Source organism: Microtus oregoni, unplaced genomic scaffold (genome assembly GCF_018167655.1).
Source record: "Microtus oregoni isolate MIOR12 unplaced genomic scaffold, Mior012 000000F_ref0000247, whole genome shotgun sequence".
In the NCBI taxonomy this organism is placed as follows: domain Eukaryota; kingdom Metazoa; phylum Chordata; class Mammalia; order Rodentia; family Cricetidae; genus Microtus; species Microtus oregoni.
The window spans coordinates 80,462,231-80,486,054 of NW_024543059.1; the positions used below are offsets into that span (position 1 = coordinate 80,462,231).

Below are 23,824 nucleotides of genomic sequence, written 5' to 3' on the forward strand. Positions count from 1 at the left end.
AAAAATCTTCCATAATGTACCAGAGCACAGACTTGAGTATTTAATATGTAACTGCCCCATTCATACAACTGCCAGAACTACCTCCCTTGAATAACTACTGTCACTGGAAAGTATAAATTACTTTATAAACAAGACATAAACAGTAATTTAATAACCATGGCTCTTTTAGGTTCTCTGGTAAGTAACTGGAATGGGTGATAGCTCAATACTAATGATTTAAACAGAAAGAAAGTAAATCCGCTCTGCCCCAGCTATGAGAAAAAAGAACAGAAAGCCATTTTTCCTTGAAAGTTTACAGTTAGTTAGAGGATAGTAAACAGAATGACGAAGTCCAGGACTGTGCCACTATCATCTGGGGCCCAGCAGGCCGATTACAAGGTGGCTGGTGACAGCCTCTGGCTTCCTTCTCTCTCCTTCAGCTGCAAGTTCCATTATTGCTGCTTATCTGTGTTCTTTCAAAAGGCGCTAGATGGTGTTTCCTGACCATTTCCACTGTGTCCCAAAGCTTGCCTGGCCCTCTGCAGAGTGACCGCAGCTCAGGAGGTGGGTCTTTTATTGCCCCACTCCGCAGGGAAGGAAAGTGAAGCTCAAAAGGTTTAACCCAGATTAGTCATCCAGGAAGCAATAAGAGAGAGCAAACAATCATCCCTAAAAGTCTCACAGGGGGGGGGGGGGGGGCTGTAAATTTATAAATTTTTGAGAGACTTCCGGTAGGTTAGTCGTCAGAGGCTGCCTCTGTCTGATGTGAAAAAGGAGAAAAGAAAATAAGAAAACATGTCTTTTACACTGTTCAGTGAAGGAGAAGAGCTTCTCACAGTGGCAATGACAGAAACGTGTGGAGAAAGACTGACAAACCTAGTCAGGCAGCTGCAGCCAGGCTCCCTGGGAGGGGAGGGAGCGGTCGCCTCATCCCAAAGGTGAACAGAGACAGGCAGTCCTGGCCTCAGGACAAACCACATCTCTGCAAACCCCAAACCAGCTGTGGGTTTTGGTCAAACAGTGATTCCTCCTGCAGAAGGGTCAGTAGCTGAGAGGCATAGAGGAGGCCAGAAATATCCGTTCTGCCACTCCATATGACTCAGAGGGCAGTGGTCAGGCACACCCTAAAAAAAGAACCTATCATTTAAAACTTAGCTACCTTAAGGGCCTGACAACAAGGAATAACCACAAGTCTGGGAGCTTCCATTTAACCTGCAACAGCGCAAAATGAGAAAACCTCTAGGAAGCAAAAGTGGAGGGGGGGGGGCACAGACCCTGACAAGAGAAAAGTGCAATTAGCAGGAGGCTTGCCCCAGGCAGGGAAGTGTAGGGGCAAGGTGGTCCTGACATAGCTTTGGGGAGAGGGGGTGTCTTATTGGCTGAGGCCAGCCGGTTAATCTATCCACATCCACCTATCTCTCCCTTTGATGCTGTGGAGTCTGAGAACCTCGAACTCCAGACTCTACTTGACATTCACAATGACATCCCCCTAGTAGAATGACAAAAGATCAGGTCTTCACAAGCCTCAGTAGCGTGGTTGCTTCTGGAGACACACCCTAACCCTAGGTGTGATATCTGGGGAGTCTTAGGAAGATAGGAGAACTGGCCCCGGCCACAGATTGAAAAGATCAGTCTGCCTCTAAGAGGAAAAGAAGGGATGCTATTAAAATGAAGACAGATCTGACTGACGTCAGACCCTTGCTGGATACAAACTCCATATTAGGCTAAGCCATAGGAAAGGCATGAGTTTATGCTCCACCATAGCAGATGGTTCTCTGCTCCACAGTTGAGATTAAGACTGACGAATACAAACACAGACTTTATGGGAACCTACAGTGGGCTTTGAAAACACATCAGCACGCAGGACCTCTGTGGACCTATGGTGGTTTGGATCAGACATTTCTCGCATAGGCCCAGGTATCTGCATACCCGGTCCCCAGTTGGTACTGTTATCATTTATGAAGGATCTGGGGACGTTAAGTATGTCAGTGGAGGCAGTTCCTACAATTCATATAGCCTTTCCCCTACTTCCAGTTCGCTTTCTCCAATGCATGCTTGAGTCTGAAAATGTGATGTCTCAGCTTCCTGCTCTCTCTCACCATCTTAGATGCTCTCTCTGGTAACAACAGAACAGTTAATCCAGATATTCTGACTTCCCTGATGTTAAAGATTAATTTTATCTATCAGTCCCTTTTAGTGAGCCCAGACAACAGGTAAAACCATTTCTGGGTGTGCCTGTGACGGTGTCTCAGGAAGGAATAGCACCTCAGTCAACAATCCCATGAGGAACATTCTTCATCTACCAATGCATATGGGCATTACCAATGTATGTGGGCAATGGCCAAGACACTCAGGATCTGGGTAGACGAGACAGGCAGAGGCAGAGGCAAAATGCCCTCCCTCCTCAAGCTGAACTGGCCATCTCCAACCTCCAAACTTCAGAACTCTAGGTCCTAAGGCCTTTGGATTTGGCCCTGCCTAGCAGCCCCCAAGGTTTTCAGGTCTTAGATCTCACAGTGAATTACACCACCGGATATAATAATTCTCCAGGCTAATGAAGGAAGATTATCAGCTTCTTGGCCTCCAATTATGTTGGCTAATTCCCATAATAGATCTCAGCTTTATCTATAAGCATCCCATTGACTCTCTTTAAAACCCTGACTCAGCCGGGTGGTGGTGGCGCACACCTTTAATCTCAGCACTCTGGAGACAGAGGCGGGCGGATCTATTTGAGCTTGAGGCCAATCTAGTCTACAGAGCAAGTTCCAAAAGCTGTACTAAGAAACCCTGCCTCAAAAAACAAAACAAAAACAAACAAACAACAACAACAAAAATGACTCATTTAACTGGCAATCTTTCAGAATCCCCTGGTTGGTTGTAATGTGATTTCAGATTTGAGAATGCACGATTCAAACATTTGGTTTAATTGGCAATTTACTGTTCCTTTCATGGAAGTCTAAAATGATGCGGGAACTGGGTGCTAACAGACGCTAAACCTTCTAGTTAGATGAAATACGAAATATTTTCTCATACCTGTTATAATTTCACATCTAAATATATGTCATTGAAATTAGCTACGATTTCTAGGTGTTCCTTACTGCAATGTAAATCCAAAGAAATCAACCGAGAACCATACCAATGAGATGATCATTTATGAAATAAGCATTATTTAGACAATATCATACAATGTGAAATAAATCCATTAGAATTCCTATGCATTAGATAGGAAGCAAAAATGCATACAATTAATGGTCACGGGCAAGTTCTAATCAGCATTCAACCCTGTAACTAGTGTTTAAAAATCCCAAGCAGAACATTTAAGTATTTATACATTAATTTAAACAATAATTTGTCACGAAAGTATGATTTTCATACATGTGTAGAGTATAAAATATTTTTCAAAGCAAAAACTATTTCCAAATGACCTTTTAAAGGAAATAAAAAATCGCCTTACCTCTTCTCTGTGGTTCTTAATTGGCATACAAAGGATACTCTGCGTCCTGTAGCCTGTAATTTGGTCAACTTCAGCATTGAACCGAGGATCCTAGGAAGAAAAAAGAAATCCAATTTATTGGCCTACCTGTACCAAGACTGATTTGATTTTTTCTCTTGCATTAGATTAGAGAAATCTAACCTTTGACTTCCCCTGCTACTCCTGAGTAATGATTTCAGCATTGTGAAGACAGCAAACCATGTAAGCCCAAAACATCTGTAAAAGAGGCTGTTCTGGGGTTCCAGTGTTTACAAAAACCAAGCGCCTTGTCCCAAACCAAGATTTCAACAATAGTTCCAAGCTAAACGGCATACAAATATTTAGAGAGTTCTGTGGTTGAGGAACAAGTCGCATCTTTGACCTCCGAGAGAAATTGTCTCCATCTGCCTACTGACTGTCATTACCCTGTCACTCAAAAGAAAGTAGCTCTGCCCTAAAACCTTTCCAGCAAATGATACAGTTTCTGCGGTGAGGATTGTTCTGCACATCCAGAGTACCCTGTCAGGACAGGAGAGAACTAGAAATCATGGGGAAGTGGAAAAGAAAAGGAGCCCCTCACCCCGGAGTCTGGCTAAAGCCTCTCACGAGCTCAGCGGAAACCTCCAAGTCCAGCACAAACAGTTTCCAAAAAAGCCGGTGGCATAGAATTAATGTTCATTTCATAAAGAGCAATCTTATGTTAAAGTAGCAATGACCTGGGCCTGAATGTGTATGATTTCTGGCCCGGAAATCCGCTAACTTTTGTTTACATGGAAGATGTCTTCCTGCATCCCTGTAGATTAGACTCTCATCTCATCAGCTGCCCAGGAAGAGCCACTCAGTCTTAACAACTCATCAAAGATATTAACTTCAAGCCCCACCCTAATTCCATATGTGACTGTCTAGCACACAGGGAGTCCTCCCTGTGAGTGCTCCATATGCATCTCTAACTTTCTTCTCTTAACCCTTATTCTTTTTTTTTTTTTTTTTTTTTTTTTGGTTTTTCGAGACAGGGCTTCTCTGTGGCTTTGGAGCCTGTCCTGGAACTAGCTCGTGTAGACCAGGCTGGTCTCGAACTCACAGAGATCCGCCTGCCTCTGCCTCCCGAGTGCTGGGATTAAAGGCGTGCGCCACCACCGCCCGGCTTAACCCTTATTCTTAAACTCATAGACAAATAGCTTGGTTTTTTGGAGGTTTTTGTTTTGTTTTGTTTGTTTGTTTGTTTTTTCCTTTGGTTTTTCAAGACAGGGTTTCTCTGTGTAACCCCCGGCTATCCTGGAACTAACTCTGTAGACCAGGCTGGCCTTGAACTCAGGCTCACGGAGATCTGTCTGCCTCTGCCTCCCAAGTGCTGGGATTAAAGGCGTGCGTGTGCCGCCACCGCCCGCTACAAATAGCCTTCTTAAACCTCGACTCTGCTTCCTAAACTGGCTAGTCCTTACACTCTTGTCGGCACCAAAGCCCTGAATCCTTGCTTGGTTTTAAAGTAGAAGGGAAGTCTTCAGGATGCTGAGGTTGTCAGTGGGGAGGCATGGCTCCTCCCTCTGCCCTCCAAAGTGCTGGCGCTGCTTCTATCTACACCGGGTGTTTGTGAGGGGTTTGTTAGCTCTTGACATTTTTTTTTAATTGGCATTTTAATGTGTAAGTGTGTGCGCACATGAAAGCAGATACCCAAGGAGGTGCACAAGTCAGCACACGCCTTGAAGCTGGAGTTAGGGCAGTTGTGAACTCTCTGATGTGGGTCAGGAGCTGAGCAAACCCCAGCCCCCGGCTCGCGCCGCAGCTGCCTAAACGTCGCTCTAGCCCCATCTTTACTGTTTCTGTTTTTAAGCATAAGGACACATATCTAAGAATTACAGAAGATGTGTAAAAAGCATAGAAGTTCTAAATATGGATTAAGTAAAGTTAAAAAACGCACCTTTCCACTATATTACTGTCTTCTTAATACTTGGTTACTAAAAATTAGAAAAATTATAGTGATACTCTCATTATCAGATGCGGTCCTTCTTTATAATCCTCAAACAAAGCGTGTTCATGAGGACTGGAATTTGAGGAAGGAAAGTCGCACATGAGCACAGACGGTGAGATCAGAAAGAGCACTACAGAGCATACAGACCCCAGCCGGTTCCGTGCTCCACCTAATAATAGGAGCCTTGCTCCAAAAGCTGCGTTTGGTATTCCCCTCAGGAATATGGGATATTCAGACAGGAAAGCCCTCCTTTCCTTGAAGGTCATTTCTCTATTTTTTTTTCTTTAAATTGACCTAACGTTGTGCAAAGCCAAAGCTGTGAATGAATCAGGTGACTACACCAGAGTCTATCAAATGGGGTCAGAAATGAGGCCAGTTTTCTCAAGAGGGTAGAACTGAAGTTGGCTTTAAAGATAACGTCGAAGGAAAAGATAAATCAATATATATATATATATGTGTGTGTGTATATATATATATATATATATTACATGATAAGCACCACTGCATTCTTGGGTTTTTATTCCTGCAAATAAGCACAAGGCTTTACTCAGATACACAGGCCGTGTTAGCCAAAGGTTTCCAGCGAAATAATTCTTACTTTATCTCTGCTTATCTAGACGTTTTTATCTTTAGACTTCACTGTATCTAAGAAAAGTAGAAAGAATATTAATAGTGATGGGTTAAGAAAGTAAAACTTAAGGATTGGTGAATTACTGTACAAAGTACTAAATCAAATGTTAAGAATAAAAATGTACCTTTTGTAAAAATTTTGTTAAATGTTGTCATTGCAAAGTCAGTTGATAAGGAAGGGGATTTAACTCAACCATGTAGTCAAAGCAGCAGAATTTGTATCTACACACCAAGATCGCAACACAAACACAGGGTTGGTGGAACTTCTAGGATCACCTGGTATCTCTGCGCTGGGGTAGCCAAGAACCAGAGAGAGGCCCAGGGTTTTCTTCCTTCCCCCGTGTCTTATCCTGGGTTCCCTTTAGTTGAACTGTTTCAGAGTTTTAACCAAAGACACAGTGCTTTGCAGAGCTGTGTGGCTCGTCTGTTCAGATGACTGAGCCTGAGAAGGCTACAGGGATTCTTACTGAAGACAGCGTGAAGGAAGTGTAGGTTGCCAGGGTCACCTTTGAGATGGGTGTTGGGAAAGACAGCACCTAGGTGGGACTGTCGCCTTAACCTATAGGGCTTGTGCCTCCGGGGTAATAATAGAATTAAACAGATTGTAAACATCCACATTTCACAGGAGAATTGAGAATTAGCTGTTGTTTGGAAAACCAAAGACGGCCTCAAAATTAGACCTCTGTGGGTGCCCGTGCCAAAAGGGCCTAACTTCGGTCTACCCATGATAGACAGTCTAAAAATAACTGCCCCGTACCCTTCAACCATACCTAAATCAAGGAAGATAAACACGGTGACAAACCGTATTAGCTTGGAGGGAGACATGACAGCTCTGAGGGTAATCGGATCCTGAAGTGCATCCCGACTGGAAAGGAAAACAACTACATCCGGGTTATTGAGCAGGATGAGTGATCGGATCCTGAACTGCATCCCGATTGGAAAGGAAAACAACCACACCGGGATTATTGAGCGCAATGAGGGGCGTTGCTTGAATGTGGACTATCGGATGCTTGTACACATTAGATAAGAGCATCACACCACTGTCCGCTCTGCTGAAGTTGATCATTTTATTGCATGAAGAAGAACATGCTTATTGAAAAACACAAAAAGAAGGGCCGGTGAGATGGCTCTGTGGGGGAAAGGTTCTGGCCACTGAGCCTGGAAACTGGAGTTCAATCCATGGGATCCACATGGTGCATGGAAGGAAAGAACTCCCAGAAGTTGTAAGTTGTTCTCTGGCTTCTACACATGTGATCTCTCTCTCTCTCTCTCTCTCTCTCTCTCTCTCTCTCTCACACACACACACACACACACACACACCAATAAAAAATTAAAACTATGATAAAATATTTACTAAAAGTATATCTTCGACTTACTATAAAAACATACTGAGCATGTGTGACTTACGAGAGAGAGATGGAAGGAAAGAGGGACACAATGAAGGAAAGCAGGGAAGGCAAGTAAAGAGCCGAGAAGACAGGGCGCGGAAGGTTCTTACACTGATCTGTGCATTCAAAACGAAAATAACAGAAAACAAAAACACAAAAGAGTTGCCAAGTAAGGGCTCATTTTCTCCAAGAATGGCATTTTAAAGATAATGCCTAAAATTAGAGCATGAACATGGACAGGCGCAGGCACAGCAGTTCCCAGACTGTGTTCCCTGGGGGCACAACAGCACCGCAAGAGTCCATGAGTTATCTAAATTGAAGCATCTGCTGGTGCTCTTTCCTTTTCTAATATTTATTTTGGAAATAACTGTACTCATTAGTAATTCACCAGAGAGATTCCATACGCCTTTAAGCCTAAGGGATCTGTAGGGAGTCCTTCAGAAGAAAGTGAGGACCGCGGAGTGAGAGGACCCAGATTTGTTCCTCTGCAAAAGAAGGAGGGTGGGAGGGATGGCAGTTATGTGATGTCAGCCGTGTAAATGGTGCTGTGAATCCTCATTAACATCATCTGTGCCCTCCAGACATCACGGACCATGGGGGGTGTGGGGGTGTGGGGGTGTGGCCATGCAGAAGCAGCACTGAGGCTTGCATTAGAGTCAGGTCAGGGAAGAGGCAGGAGTTTTAATAATATAAAGCCTTACGACATAAAAACAATCACAGGGAGCAGTTATACAAACTTTCTTTAAAAAGTGCACCCATCTCAGGTAGTCTTGTGTAGGTACTGAATATTTTGTTATTATGAAAACATAGCTTGTTAAGTCAATATCTTACACATACAAACATTTCCTTACCTTCTTATTGGTAAATCTGTTGAATTTATCTTCCTATTAAATTTTTTGATTTAATATATATTTACTATATAAAGCCAATGCCACACGAAGGAAGTTTCCCCAACTAGGACATCATAAGACCCAACATCAATCAGTGTTTAAACAGCTCCTGCCACCAAATCCTCCCCTTGGTATCCATGGTCTAACAAAGCCATTGGGCTAAGCTGAGGATATTAACTTATAATTGAAATAAGGTAATAAATAAGTTTATCAGTTCTAACTATGTTTTCAGATATGTGCTATCTTATATAATTTTCTGTGGTGGATTTCTAAGTAGTGAATCAAATGTTGACAATTTCTCACAATGAAAGCATCCATGAAGATTTAGAAATTGTTCTCAGCTTCAAAATAAGCAGTTATATTTCATGGCTCCCTCTTGGAGTTCTGCGTTATAACCTTGAAAGTGTTCCGTGGCCAAAGAAGCTTAAGGGACAAACACACTGGCAGGGTCGTTTTTTACTAGCTCATAGTTAAAGAAGCCAGACTCAGGAAGCATCCGAACATATGTTCATGATCTGACTATTTTTGCAAAAGGCCCTGAGACAGTATTTTTATTATTCAAGTTATGCTGGAAGCTGAGAGAAGAATTTTCCATGAGATAAATGACTCCCAGGGCCTAATACCAATGTAAATTGGAACACAGATGAGCTCCACACTCGCGATGGAATAATAGACATGAAAGTCCACAAAGTCACCGCAACTAATGATGGAGAATACCAACGGTGGAGAGAAGGAGCAACCTGAGTCTAAAAGGCTGCACCTTTAGGATTAGTGCAAAAGAGAGGACCTGGTTAGCCTAGACCATAGCCTAAGAACCAAACCGCTATCAACTACAAAGCAAAAACTCCTCATCAAACTTCAAACATGGTAAGTAGATTAAATAAAATGAGGCGAGTGAAGTATTGACACGCTTGAGACACGCAGGACCACGGGACAAATGACAGCTTTTCAAAGAGTATTTATGGTCCTAGGATTCTTGGGACTACAGTGCCACTGAAGAGTATATATAAATCCTGCTGTCCCCTCCCACAGGAAGAGAAAGGACATGCAAATCCGGCAGGAATAGAAAATATGGCTCTTACTAGAGCACTCGGAGGCTGAGAGCAGCTCCATGAAGACCATTAAGTTTTTCAAAGAGCATCAGAAAACTATCCGGGGAGTTAAACGACCTGAACTACCACGACACACCACTGCCCTGACGTTCCTCTCCGCCATTGTTCAGCTATCCTTCCCCAAACTCCAGTCCATTCTGATTCTGTTGTGTATCACTGCAGTACCCCAACGGCTGTGGCAGCCACACAGCGCAGCTTCTGCTGTTGGGAACTCCGCCCCTTTGTTCCGATTTCCGGCTCAGCGACCCACTCCCTCACTTACAGACGGTTAAAATAATCTATACCCGCAGCCTCTATTTCTTTATAATATGTTTTAAGGCTGCGGAAGATGAAACTTTCTCCTCTTAAAACACAATTTAAGGAATATTCACCACCCTCCAAAACTCCCTCAGTGCCTCTTTTCGGTTCTGACTCAATAATATACCCCTCATCAAGAGTTCGGCGGCTTCCTGGCTGTGAACCCACAGCTCCCCAAAGCCTACTCACACCTGGACCCTTACAGTCCACAACCCAATTTCCCTGACTCTCCTCCCCAATTCTCTCTACTGCGGAGTCTCATCGGGCCCACATCCCAGTCACGGAAGTCCTACATGATTTCCAGGGCCCACTAAACATTTCTTTCTCCAAAAAGTCTTCGCCCATCTTCCTCACTCTATGTCACACCTGATCCTGATGACACTGCCTTGACAGATATAACCAGCTTGAAACCTGAGATTAATGCAAGAAATTCCAGTTATCCTTTATATCCAATATAATTTTAAGCCAGCAAATCTTATTATGTCCTACCCACCCAGCACTAAAACAGACACTAGGAACATGGTGAGTTGGGCCACACCAACCCTAAGCCTGCATGGTGTAGTGGATAGTAGAATGCTAGAAGAAATCTTAGGCACTGCAAGCTACTTCATCACTAGGCAAAGTAGCATTTTATTCAATTAAGATGCTTTTTTTAAAAATTATAATTTATTTTAAGGGGTTGGACAGATGGCTCCCTGGTTAAAAACACCGGCTTCTCTTCTAGAGAATCCAGTTTACATCCCCAAAACCATATGGAGACTAACAATAATCCCTTCAATTCCTTTTTTTAACAATAACTTTAAATATAAATGGCCTCAGCTTACAATTAAAAGATGCAGACTAATGAAATTAATTCTAAAAACAAGAACCAGCTATATATTGTTTCCAAGAAACACAATTAGCCACCAAAGATAACCAAAAACTAATAGCAAAAATATGGACATCAAACCACTAATCAAAGGGAAACCATAAACAACCAGGCCTAATTATCCTTATATTAAATAAAGTAAACTTTAAACCAAACTAAAAACAAAAAACAATTAGAAGAGATTAAAAGGGACACTATACACTAATATAGGGAATAATTCATCAAGAATATATAACAATTCTAAACATGTATGCATCAAATACTGGAGGCTCTAGTATTTAAAAAAAAACAAACCACTAAAAGGCATAAAAGGACAAAAGAACACATAGGTCTTGACATAGTAATACTGGGAAACTTTGATACTCTACTGTAATTTAGAGATGTCTTCCATACTAAAAGCAAACAAAGAACTTCACAGCTAAAGAACACTAACAATCAACTAGACTTAACATATATACGTGTGCCTGTGCGTGCGTGTGTGTATACACACACACAATATTTGACCCCATAGAGAATACACATTTTCTAAGCAGCATATGGGATTTTCTTCAAACTTGATCATATCCTAGTACACAAATGAAGTCTCAATAAGTACTAAAAAAAAAAAGCAAGGTAATTCTTTTTTTAATATTTATTTATTTATTTATTTATCTATTATGTATACAACACTCTGTCTACATGTATGCCTGAAGGCCGGAAGTGGGCAACAGACCTTATTACAGATGGTTGTGAGCCACCATGTGGTTGCTGAGAATTGAACTCATGACCTTTGGAAGAGCAAACAATGCTCTTAACTGCTGAACCATCTCTCCAGCCCAAGGTAATGCTTTTCATCCGATCTGATTACAATTTAATCAAAGTAAAAATCAGCAAGAAATGTATAAAAAAACTACAAAGATAATTGGAAACAAAACAATACAAGAAATAACTTCATTCCATAAAACCATTATGTATTATTCTGACATTAAAACTAGGTAGGTAAATGTACAAAAGGAAGGAAGGAAGGAAGGAAGGCTAAAGACCAATTTCTTTGCTGAGCCACATGCAAAATTCAACAAAATACTTAAAAATTAAATTTTAAAACATATTAAGGATCATGTACCATGACCAAATGGGTCTTATCTCAGAAAGACAAGGCTGGTCCAACACAAGTAAATTAAATAAATAAATAACACACATTAAAAAATAAAAACATAAAGGCAGAAACTACATAAGCATCTTGAATAATGCTGAAAAAGCATTTGATAAAGCTCAATATGGCTTCATGACAAAGTCCTAGAGATATTAGGAATAGATAAGGCATACCTCTAGAAAACAAAGGTTATTTATCACAAACCTACAGTCAATATTACATTGAATAGAGAAAAAACTGAAAGTGTATCCTCTAAAGTCAGGAATGAGATAGGATGCCTCCCCTCTCACAATTAATATTTGCTTGAAGTCTTAGCTATAGCAATTAAACCAAACAAAGATAGTACAGGGATAAAAACAGGAAAGGCAGAAGTCAATTTATCCGTATTTGCAGATAAAAGACCCTTTAGACTATCAGGAAACTCCTATATCTAATAAACACTTAAGAGAAGATGGCAAGACCTTCTAGTCTTGGACTGGAAGAATTAATAAGAAAACATCTCTACTACCAAAATAAATATATTCAAGATGGCTTCGCAGTAAAGACCACTTCCTGCTCTCTCCTGGGACCCAGGTCTGATTCCCAGCACATGATCAGTAACTCTAATTCCAGGGTATCCAGCACACTTTTTTTTTTTTTTTTTTTTTTGGCCTCCACAAGAACCAGGAATGCACACAGTACACACATTTCCATGTGGAAAAAAAAAACCACTTACCCACATAAAATAAACTGTTTATAAATCTTAAAAATGAGCAAAGGAAATCTGACAACAAATGTTGGAGCGTTTGGAGAAGAGGAACCGTACTCACTGCTGGTGGGGTTCACATTAGTACAGTCAATATGGGAGGGTTTGGAGAAGAGGAACCGTACTCACTGCTGGTGGGGTACACATTAGTGCAGTCAATATGAAAAGCAACCTGGAGATTCCCTTCCCCCCCCCCAAAAAAAAGAAACAGAACTAAATATGACCCAGCTACTTCACTCCCGGGCACTGGCCCAGAGAACTCCACACCCCATCATAGAGATATCTGCACATCCATGTTTCTTGTTGCTCTGTTTACTATCGCAAGAAAATAAAACCAACCAAGAGGCCCACCACCAGATAGAAAAGGAAAATCTGGTACACATAGAAAATATTAGTCAGTTCTAAAAAATGAAATAAAAATTTTGTATGAAAATGGATGGACAGAGAATTCGTAACAGTTACAAGGTCATCCAAGCTCGGGAAGAAAAAAAAATACATGTTCTCCTTCATGTGTGGATCCTAACCTACAATGTATACATTACATATGTAAACAAATATACAAATATATGTGTAGGAACATAAAGAGGGAAGAAAAAATAGTAATATTAATGATGACGGACAGGACTGAGGTAAAGGATATAAAGCAAATTTGTTGTGGATAGGGTATAAAAATAATGAGTGTGAAAGTATAAAACTGAAGCTCCATGGCTTCAGAATGGCTATGCTAAGAGAACAGCATTTACTCATTAGATATACAGCGGTAGGGACTCGCCAAGTGTTAGCCTGGGTGATTATGTTAATCTAGCTGCATGATATTTTCATTTGTAAATTCATTACAATGAATTTTTTTAACTATTTAAAGAAAATAGAAAACTGAGACTAGCCATTGACAGAACTTTCAAAGCCAGCGATGCCGAAACATAAAGTCTCCTACTATCTTTGCAAATAAAAACTCAATACTGAAGGTTGAGGAATACCCATCTCCCAGCGTTCGGTCATCACTTAACAACTGATTAACAACTGAGTAGGACCCCCCTGCCCCCCCCCAAGAGTCCATCTGATGAAAAGTAAAAAAGGCCAAGCAAAGATGAAAGGAAAGAAAACCAAACTTTGGTGTCAACGGGATTTCAAAAGATGGCAGCGCCTTCTTGAATGCATCCTGAATGAAAGAAGAAGCTTGTTTATTTATTTACTTTGACAAGTTCTGGACCTATCATTTTAGAACCCCAGCTTGAAAATCACAAAGTTCAAATAGAAATAGCCCAGACTCATCAGCATGCAAATATGAGATGCATTTGCTTACATTATATTTAATGGAAAAAGAAAACACTTCCCTCAGTCCCTGCCTGGTACTAAAGTGCTAGGGAAGAAAAACTGGCATCGACATGCTAGCAACCTAGCATATATTTAGTTAATTTTGGTTTTGGTTTTGTTTTGTTTTGTTCTCCCCAATCCCCTTGAGGACTGGAGATTCAATCCAACGCATAGGCACAACAAGCACTCCACCACTGACTAAGCTACAGCCCTGGCTACATTCCAATCATGCAAATTATCACACCTCCCTCCCACCTTCCCACCACTCCTCACAACCATTGCTGGATGCTCTATGCTCCCCTACTTACCTCATAGGCATCTTTGATATTCAAGGGCTCACCAAAAGCTGCCACATGTCCCACAATGCCTTTGTTCCACTCCAAGCGGATACAGTTATTGGACGCTTCCTCCAGGGTTGAACCTTCAGCGACATCAAAGAGGCGGCTGATAAGAAATTTATCTTTGGAGCTGTCCTCACAAACAAGGAATAGGGAATAGCGGTCGGCGGAGATGAGTCCATGGATGTGCAAGAAGATTTTGTGACATAAGGCCGTGACATCCAAATGACTGGAAATGTCTTTTACTAATTCCAAGAGTCTTGAGCACTGGTCCCCTTCGTCACTATCAAATCTTGGCGGGGTTAGTGGCATCTGCTCCTTTTTTCCTGAGTCAGAGAGAAAGCTCACAGCTCCCTCAGAATCCTTGACAACAATGGGTCGAAGAGGCCGGTCAAATTCAGAGGCAGAGATTTTTCTGGCTGGCGCTCCAGAGGTGGCGTTATCTGCATGAGGGCTCTGCTGCTGAGAGCAGGTGCAAGACTCCGTGTGGGCTCGGACGCCTTCCTTGCATACAGGGATGGTGTGAACTCTCTCTGAAAACCATGCGTTGACCATTTCTCTGCAGACCATAACATGTAGACAGGTTAGATATTTGAGGAAACATAGTAGTACCTTGTAAAACTTCCAAAAATCCTGTCAATGTACAGTTGTAAGCACTCTCCAATCTTTCCATATATATATATACATGAAAATATAAACACCTCTGTGGATGGCAATTTCTTTCTCCAAGAAGCAAAGTTCCTTTACCACGTGACAGAGGAAATACCTGGGGATTTAACGGCAATTCTATCTGCTTGGCAAAGACCAGCAGGGTTCTAATTGGAGCAGAAGCCTGGCTGAATACAGCCCAGCAGCTAGGCTGACCTTAACAAGGGCTTGTGCTACTAAACATGAAAACTCTTCACCAAGGCTGGGCCTGAGGCTCAGTGCCGGTGTGTGATCAGTGTGGACCAGACCTTGGGCTCTCCGCAGCTTTGTTTCTGTGTCCTTTCAGAAACAGAAAATTCCTCAGAAGCTTAGCTAATGGGGTCTCGACCTGAGTGCCCTCCTCCCTTTAGCTCACTTTGGATCAGGTCTTTCTTTAATTGTCTCATCTCTTTCAGCACAAGCCTTGACTCCGACATTAGATTTTCTGGTGTTATCTTTCTCTTCATAATGTATATTTTGCATTTGTTTTTTTCCCCCAACTTGCTCTTTTCACTGTAGACCTGCATACGAGTGATTACTAACAACCTTGCAACAGAGGCCATAGTAGGCTGCCTTGAAATCACCTCCGTCAAGGAGATTAATAACTTTCAGTTTTTCCTCAGGCAGATTTGTAGGGCAAAGGCAGAATGTAGCCATATTCCTTGCCAAAACATCACAAGAATGCCTTCCAGCCCAGCTGCTAATATTATTTCTCTCTGATTCACCTGGCCTATACGGCTGACTAGTATGGCTGCTTTGCACTGATCTTCAGACAAGCTTTATTTATTAAAACACAAATAATATAGCACTCCAAACCTCTCAAGCTGGGCCTGCACAATCCACATTGCTCTTAGCATTACTATCTTCCAAATTCTACTAAGGTGGCCCAGGAAGCCTTGCTTACAGAAACCAAATGCTTTCCTAGTCCAAAGTCCCAAAGTCATCCATATTCCTCCAAAATCACACTACAGTCAGGCCTGTAAAAGCAATAGTCCACTGCCTGGTACCAACTACTCCCTTAGTTACTTTTCTTTTGCTGTGATAAACACTATGACCAAGTCAACTTATAAAGGAAGGCATTTAATGTGCAGCTTATGGTTTCAGAGGGTTAGAGTCCATTTGGGGTATTATAAGTTTGTAGCCTCCAATTCTGAGTTCTAACCTTAGCATTTGTTATTAATGGGATACATGAGCAATGGTGAGTCACCTTCTTCTCTCGAGTTTCAATTGCATCATCCATAAAACACTAACTACTCCAACCTCTTTTTTTTTAATTTATTTTATTTGCATGGGTGTTCTGTCTGCATGTATGTCTGTGCACCGTGTGCCCTCCTGGCACCTGTGGAGGTCAGAAGAGGGTATCAGATCCTCTGGAACTGGAGTTCTGGACAATTGTGAGCCACCAGGTGGGTGCTGGGAATTAAACCTGGATCCTCTGAAAGAGCAGTCAGTGTTCTTAACTTCTGAGCCATCTCTCAAGCCCACCCCACTCCCCATCTTCTTAGCAAAAAGTAGAAGACGCATGACTATCTTCAGTGGAGTCAAAGGTCAAAAATACCTGCGTGAAGGGAATAACTCCAGCTCCAACCTCAACACTATGGAGATCAGATGCAGGGCTGACATGGGAGTCAAAGTGGAGATACTGTGGCTTCTCTAGTAGTCAAGCTAGTGCTTGGTAAACGGTTTTTATTAGCACATATCAATTATATACAATAGGGGTTTCATTAGGACACATTCACACATCTTAGAATGCATTACCCTTCATAACCCTTGCTTTTCTTCTCACTCCTGCTAATCCCTTCTCTTCCCAAGCAGTCTTCTCCCTTGAGAGGTATCACCCCCTCCTCTCCCTAGCCACCCCACACTCTCTTTGCAGTCCACTGAGTAAGGGGTTGCTTAGTAGAAACATGGGCACAACCCCAGTGGTTACATGACTAAGGAAAGACAAGCATAGACGGCAACAGCAGTCTCGGGGAGGGATGGGGCCTCATGAATCCCTCCCTCCCCTGTACCAGTCTGGTGCAGCTCAGAGCTGACATCCAATAGCCATGCCACATCCAAAAAGATAGATCCCATAACGATGTTCCCCTCCTCCAGCCCTTACATGCTTCTGCGCCCCTCACTGAAGAAGCAATGCTCCCTGAGCCTTGGAGGGAATGATTTAGACATCCCATTTAGGGCTCAGCTTTCAATGGTCAGTTACTCCCAAAACTCTGCAGGTCAGGGTGTTTAGTGGTAACAATGGCTGCTGTGTTGACAAGATAAGACCCCACAACAGTTTATGTTGTCCGCTGGCCAGGAGATGGTCTTGGATCTAACAGTCAAACTTCTTGTTGCTCCTTAGCTTCTTCACTTTTAAACAGGCAGAAATTCTCCTGAGTCTTTTACCCTTGACACAGGGCTGATGGGCAAGTCAACTTAAAGCTTGCAAGAAGTCCATAACCTCTGCTCTTAAAGTTAAAATTAAATGTGAGCAGAAAAGATACAGGGGATGCAAGATGACCGAATATAAGATTTTATTATGTTCTGGGTTCTTAGTGCCACACTAATGGAGATGTTTTACCAAGAAAAGAGCTTCATAAAATACAGCCAATTAGAAGAGGAGAGAACGAACCCATTGACAGAGGGACAGGTATGGTTTGGTATATGCTAGCTGCATCCATCATGGACGCTCTGGGCCATGGCCAAAGCAGGCGCTCCAACTGCTATCCTTTCCAGAACATTTCTACTTGGGTCTTTTTGTTTTTGTTTTCTTTTTGAAATAGGGTTTTAATTGCATAAAAAACATTTGGGGTAAGGGGATGAGAATCCCCATAGGTGTTTTTACTCTTTGCTGTAAGCACTGATAATTAATAATACACAAGTCTCTCCTTACTAACAGCTCTTAGAACCTGCTGAGAGCAATCAGAAAGCACGAGGCTTGAAGTCTTTTAGTTGATTTTAGCTTTACAAGGCTGTGAATAAAAAGACAAATACCTCAAAGAATGATAGCCAAAAAAAAAAAATGTAGTGAAAACTGATTCCCAAGATCCTCACGCTAACGTCCCCTCCAAATGGCTCCCTCTCCTCACTAAATTACCGCCCAGTCACTCACTTATCTTGAGACACAGAGCATTCTTACCTCATAAGTGAGCTGCACTGTATACCCATTACAAGTGGCAGAAGTTAGTTTTGATTTTCAGCTTTTACAGTATTGTCTTAAAATAACTGAAGAAAACCTGGAAGGCCTCAAAATCGTTGCTGGCAGCAACTGCCCTCAAGTAACACTAATGGTAAATACGACTTGTGTTTGTCAACTTGTCTATCACGGATGGTGTGCAGGCTTAGTCGGCAGATGCCAAACACGGGAAACAGCAAAAGATCCATACTGGTTAGGTGGGGGGGAAAGGGAATCAAATGGAAGTTGTCACCAGCAAGCCCTGAGTTCCTGTCTTAAATCTCAACTAATTTTAGAAGACAACTCTAATCAGAAATGTATTATTCCAAGGCTCCATTCTAGGGACAGCACTCGGCCCCTCTAAGTGTTCATGAAATGCTTTAATATAACAATCAATGTCTTTGAGACATTGTGATTCGTGAAACTCCCTTGTGGTACATATCACGATGTTGTTACCGTGTGGATAGAGAGCTGAGGAACACATCCCCAGGTTCACGGCTGGCCAAGCTCGGGCAGCTGTAGTGTACTCCAGGCTCTGAGGCTTGGGTCTTACAGTACACAGAAGGACATGAATCAACTGACTGCTGATTGCAGAAGGTCCAAAGCTACACAGGGAGATAATTAGGAGGTGAGATGTCATGAATTTTTACTGTAACCTCAACAGCTAAAGTTACACGCAAGCAGAAATAAAATGCTATACATTTCAGTTTACAGGTCCCCTATGCTTCCTTTAAAAGGATAATTGATAGACTTAATTAATAATTGAACAAATGGTGCCAAACTAGTAATACTTTTTAACGAATACTTAGATAAATTTGAGGTTGGAAATGTGACTCCATTGGTAGAATGTCTGTCTACTGTCTTAGTTAGGGTTTCTATTGCTGCGATCAAACACCATGACTAAAAGTAACTTGGAAAGGGAAGGATTATTTTCAATTACACCTCCAAATAAGAGTCTATCAGTGAGAGAAGTCAGGGCAGGAACCTGGAAGCAGGAGCTGTGTAGAAGCTGCAGAGGGGAGCTGCTTACAGGCTAATGCCCATCTTAGTTCAGCCTCTTTTCTAAGAGCACCCAGGACCACCAGCCCAGGGGTGGCGATGCTCACAATAAGCTGAGCCCTCCCACATCAATCACCAATCAAGAAAATGTTCTACAGGCATGCTCACAGGCCAATCGGATGGGGAAATTTTTCCTAAAATTTCTAAAATAACTCTAGCTTGTGTCAAATTAACATAAAACTAACCAGCACACCTGGCATTCATGAACCCCCAGAACTGCACATAACCAAGCCTAGGGCCATGTCTGTAAGGCCTGTTCTGTAGTGGGAGAGGCAGGAGGGATCAGAAGTTCAAGGTCATCTTTGGCTATACCAGGAGGTCAAGGCCACTGTGAGAATAATGAGACCCTGGCTCAAATAAATAAAACAGAATTCAATTTTACATATATCCTCTTAAGTTTTTACAGATCATCAATACTACTAAAAATGAAAAATTAAATAGCATGCATTGTGTTGAAACTAAATCTTCATTTTCACTCAGGATTATTTTAAACTTGGAATCTGTAGTTTGTGTTTTTCATTGAACTAGACAAGTTATAGCTCCTCATTAATCATGAGTATTTTTTCAAGGTTTATTAAAAGTATTTTTCTTCATACGATATATTCCGATCACAGTTTCTCCTCCTCATCTTCTGCACTTCCCCACCCATCCAAGTTCACACCTTTTCTTTCTCTCTCTCATTAGAAGACAAACAGGCACTAATAATAATAATAATAATATGAAAACAAACAAATCAGAATAAGACAAAACAAACAGAAAAGAGCCCAAGACAAAGCACAAGACACATACAGGTGCTGAGACACACATTCGCACACACAGAGATCCCAATAAAAACAAAACAAAACCAAAAACCATAACATATGAAGAAAAGATATGTTAGATTAAAAAAAAAAAAGCCAGGACTATGAGACAAAAAAATCCTTCCAAAAATACCACTGAGCTTGTGTCTACCACTTATCATGGGCCTAGTATATTGATAGGACACAGGGAAGCAAAATATCATTCATTTCCAATATGATTTTCTACCAAAGAGAACACACACACAGAGCTGTGTCTCTAAGTAGCTCTATGGAACAGTCATACCACTCTCTATCAAAGTCAAACTGCTTAAATGGCTTCAAATGTATCATGAGTGTTCTAGATATTTTGATAGGAAAAAAGAAAATATTTTGTCTATGTTTTATAGAATATATCTTAGAATCAATAAAAATAAGGAAACAAAAATTTACAAGACAAAGCAAAATTGTGATATAAACCTAATAACTCTCTTGAATTAAAATATGGATAAAATCTGTTTGCAAAGCAACTAACGGAATGCATCTTACCCTTTTGCCCAAATAATTGTTACTTCTTTAAAGATTTAACTGTTTATGTACACAAGTGCTCTGTCTGCATGTTCTCAGTTCTGTGGGGCAGAAGAGGGCATCGGATCTCATTATAGATAGTTGTAAGTCATCATGTGCTAGGAATCGAACTCAGGGCCCCTGGAAAAGCAGCCAGTGCTCTTAACCGCTGAGCCATCACTCCAACCCCCCAAACAAATACTCTTAAAGAACTTTTTTAACTGAAAATATTCTGCACTTTGGATGTTTTTCAAAAATTTATTTATTTCCTTTCTTCCTTCTTTCCTTCCTTCCTTTCCTCCTTTCCTCCTTCCCTCCCTCCTACCCTCCCTCCCTCTCTTCCTTCCTTCCTCCTTCCTTCCTTATTTTCTGGACATGTGTACCTAAGTCAGTGCATCCACAGCACAGACATTCAAGTGCACACAGAGGCCAGAAGAGTGCACCGGATCCCTTGGAACTGGGGTTACCGATGGTTGCGAGCCTCCCGGTGTGGATGCTGGGAACTGAACCCCAGTCCTCTGCAAGAACACCAGGTGCTGTCACTGCCCCATACTTAGGGCAATTTTGTTCTAGTATTAAGATCTAATTAAGATCTAATTGCAGTAGCTTAATGGCTAGATTTTCAGTCACTTTTTAAAAAGCCGATGACATTAGAGGCTTTTACATTAAAGTTATATGCAAAATATATTCACAACATATATTCACATTAGCAAAGACACCCCATTATTTAATGGTCTTGTACACTAAAAAAGAAGCTTAGACAAATTCTAATCTCTTCTTGAGTTAGATTCCACACGACATTAAATCTATAAGCTTTAGTTTTTTTCTTTCGTTAAAACTGATAATGAACTTCAGTGTAGATAATGATATCTGAGGGGCTCTGGTCACAGAGAATCAGGACTGAAACCCACACCAACTCTTTCAAAGAATATGACACTAGGTACATAATTTATTCTCCCTGTAAAATATTATTTGCCTCGCACAGTCCAGAAACCTAATTCAATGTGCGTACAGTGATGGTATAACTAACCGAACACGGACTATAGTATTCACTTTAAATCACCTGACTGTTTAAAGGACGAGAATTTATTCAATTTACTTCAACAGAATAAGAACTATTGTTTCTTCCTCAGTTCTATTTTAGAACTCACCAAGGCTGAACTTGAACGTAAGAAGCTCTTAGTCTTAGCTTTCTCTGGGATTACATGCCCAGCCCTTCATTACTTCCTTTTAAGCACTTAATTTAAAACTACCATTTGGGGCAGGCCAAATGGCTCACCAGGTAAAGGTAACTGTCTCTAAGCATGGGCACCCAGCTTTTATCCCTGGAGCCCACATGATGGCAAGAAACAACTCCCACAATATGACCTCTGACCTTGAAAAACTTACTGCGGTATACTTGTGTATACACACACACACACACACACACGTGTACACGCACTAAAATAAATGTAAAAGATCAATTTTTACAGAAACTCTTAACATGAAGAAAAAGAAAATGTTTCAAGATATTTTTCAAATTAAAATTTAAAAATAGATTTTCCACATTAACAATGTGGAGACTCATATACGACATAATTTTCTAAACCATACATAAAGATTATGAGCTAGATATTTAGTTTAATAAAACAATTACAAGAATGAACATGTCTTCCCATTACTACTAAAAGGATAAAATTATCTAGCCACATATATTAGAAAATACACTGTCAGGCGGTGGTCATTTAATCCCAGCACTCGGGAGGCAGAGGCAGGCAGATTTCTGTGAGTTCGAGGTCAGCCTGGTCTACAGAGTTAGTTCCAGGTCAGGCTCCCAAGCTACACAGAGAAACCCTGTCTTGAAAAATTATATATATATATATATATATATATATATATATATATATATATATAATTAACTCAGAAATATTCTATAATATGATAATTCTATAATTCTATACCTGGATATATTTTTAAAACTTGATTAAGAATGCTATAGGTCATTTAAGTATAAAGGTTGGCCATTTTACTACTACTTCTTCTTCTTCTTCTTCTTCTTCTTCTTCTTCTTTCATTTTATTTATTATACAACTGAAGGGAAACACTAGGAGTAGGTTGTGGCCAACCCTGGACCTCAAGGATACCCTCGGAGCAGTTCCTTGAGCAATAACTTTTGAGAGAGCTTTTTCTGGGTGCCTCAAACAAAACAAAGGGAAGATCTGCAGGTGTGACTAATCCACAGCACTCAAGTTCATGTTCATGTTTATAACTATACTATTAAAATGTCATATTTTTTGTTCTTTTCAATGTTTTTTAATCCACCGGTTATATCAATTAATCACTAGTACCTGAATTAGAAAGCGCCTACTAAGTCCTCTGGCTGGAAAGAATGATTGTATAAAACAATCTCCTAAAATTATTTGTAGGAAAAAAAATACAAAAATAACTCTCATAAAAATAATGTTGGCTATTTTTCCTACTCTTAGATCCTATTTTATACAGTTTTAGCTACAGGGTTTGCATAATTTGACCTGGATCCGCTACTCAAGCTTGGAAAAATACAAGAATGAAACTGTTTAACTTGAGAAGCTGATGCTGTGTTCTCCTGAGAAGCAAGGAATGTTCGAGCTGGAGGAGCCCGTTAAAGTCAGGGGTGAAGCTGTGGCCTGGCCCTGGCCCCTCTCAGCTCCCATCTCAGCTGGGAGCAAAACCTTAGGGCCTAATTCCTGTTCCAATTACCTTGCTAGAGCCTTACACAATCCCAAATAAGGCTCCGTCAGACCACTGATAAAAAGCCTAAGAATGAAGGACACTTGAGGCCTTTTAAAATATTGTTCTGACTCCTATTTGTCAGGAAAAGGAAATAGCTATCAATGTTTATGATCAAGTTTTAGGTGCAATTAATTCTCAATGTGAGAACCATAAACTACTAATAAAACAAAACACTAGCAGGAAAAAGCAGACAACATGCATTATCTCCTTTTACTGTCCTGAGAACTAATTTACAGAGTTAGTAAACACCATAGCTAAAGCCATTCTCTCAGAAAGATGGATTAGGAATTGACACCTAAGCTTGGCACATATAAGGCTCCAAGTTTCCATAACATAAATGCATTTTTAAAGGTTCTTAAATGGTGGGTCTAAACTGAGTGATGGTGCCAGTCCTTGAGGGAAATCTGGAAATGTGGGGGTACAGACTGGTGTCACAATCTTGGGGTGTTCTTGACATCAGAAATGCTCCTGGCATTAAGTACCTGGGGCCCAAGGAAGCAATTTACCCTGAAACTTGATGGATAATGTCTCAGAGCAAAGCACATCACAGTCAAACCCCGACCTATACGTCTGGGAAACACTTTAGGTGAATAAAAGATTAGCTGGCTATAAGGACAGCACAGGAAACAAGACCTCTGAGGCCCCTCACACCCTCCGTGAGCTCTACCCTGATGGTACATTCTTCACTTGGGT

The 23,824-nt window shown here is 41.1% G+C and overlaps 1 protein-coding gene across 1 annotated transcript in view; it reads right to left on the reverse strand.

Annotated features, from left to right (window-relative positions):
- The window catches only part of Pde5a (phosphodiesterase 5A), a 123,948-nt gene that overhangs the window by 91,741 nt on the left and 8,383 nt on the right, over positions 1-23,824 (reverse strand). The window contains exons 2-3 of the mRNA XM_041649022.1: positions 14,105-14,693; positions 3,434-3,523 (exon numbers count right to left, since the gene is read on the reverse strand). Of these exons, the coding sequence (XP_041504956.1) occupies positions 3,434-3,523; positions 14,105-14,693 (679 nt within the window). The remainder of the gene's footprint in view (positions 1-3,433; positions 3,524-14,104; positions 14,694-23,824) is intronic.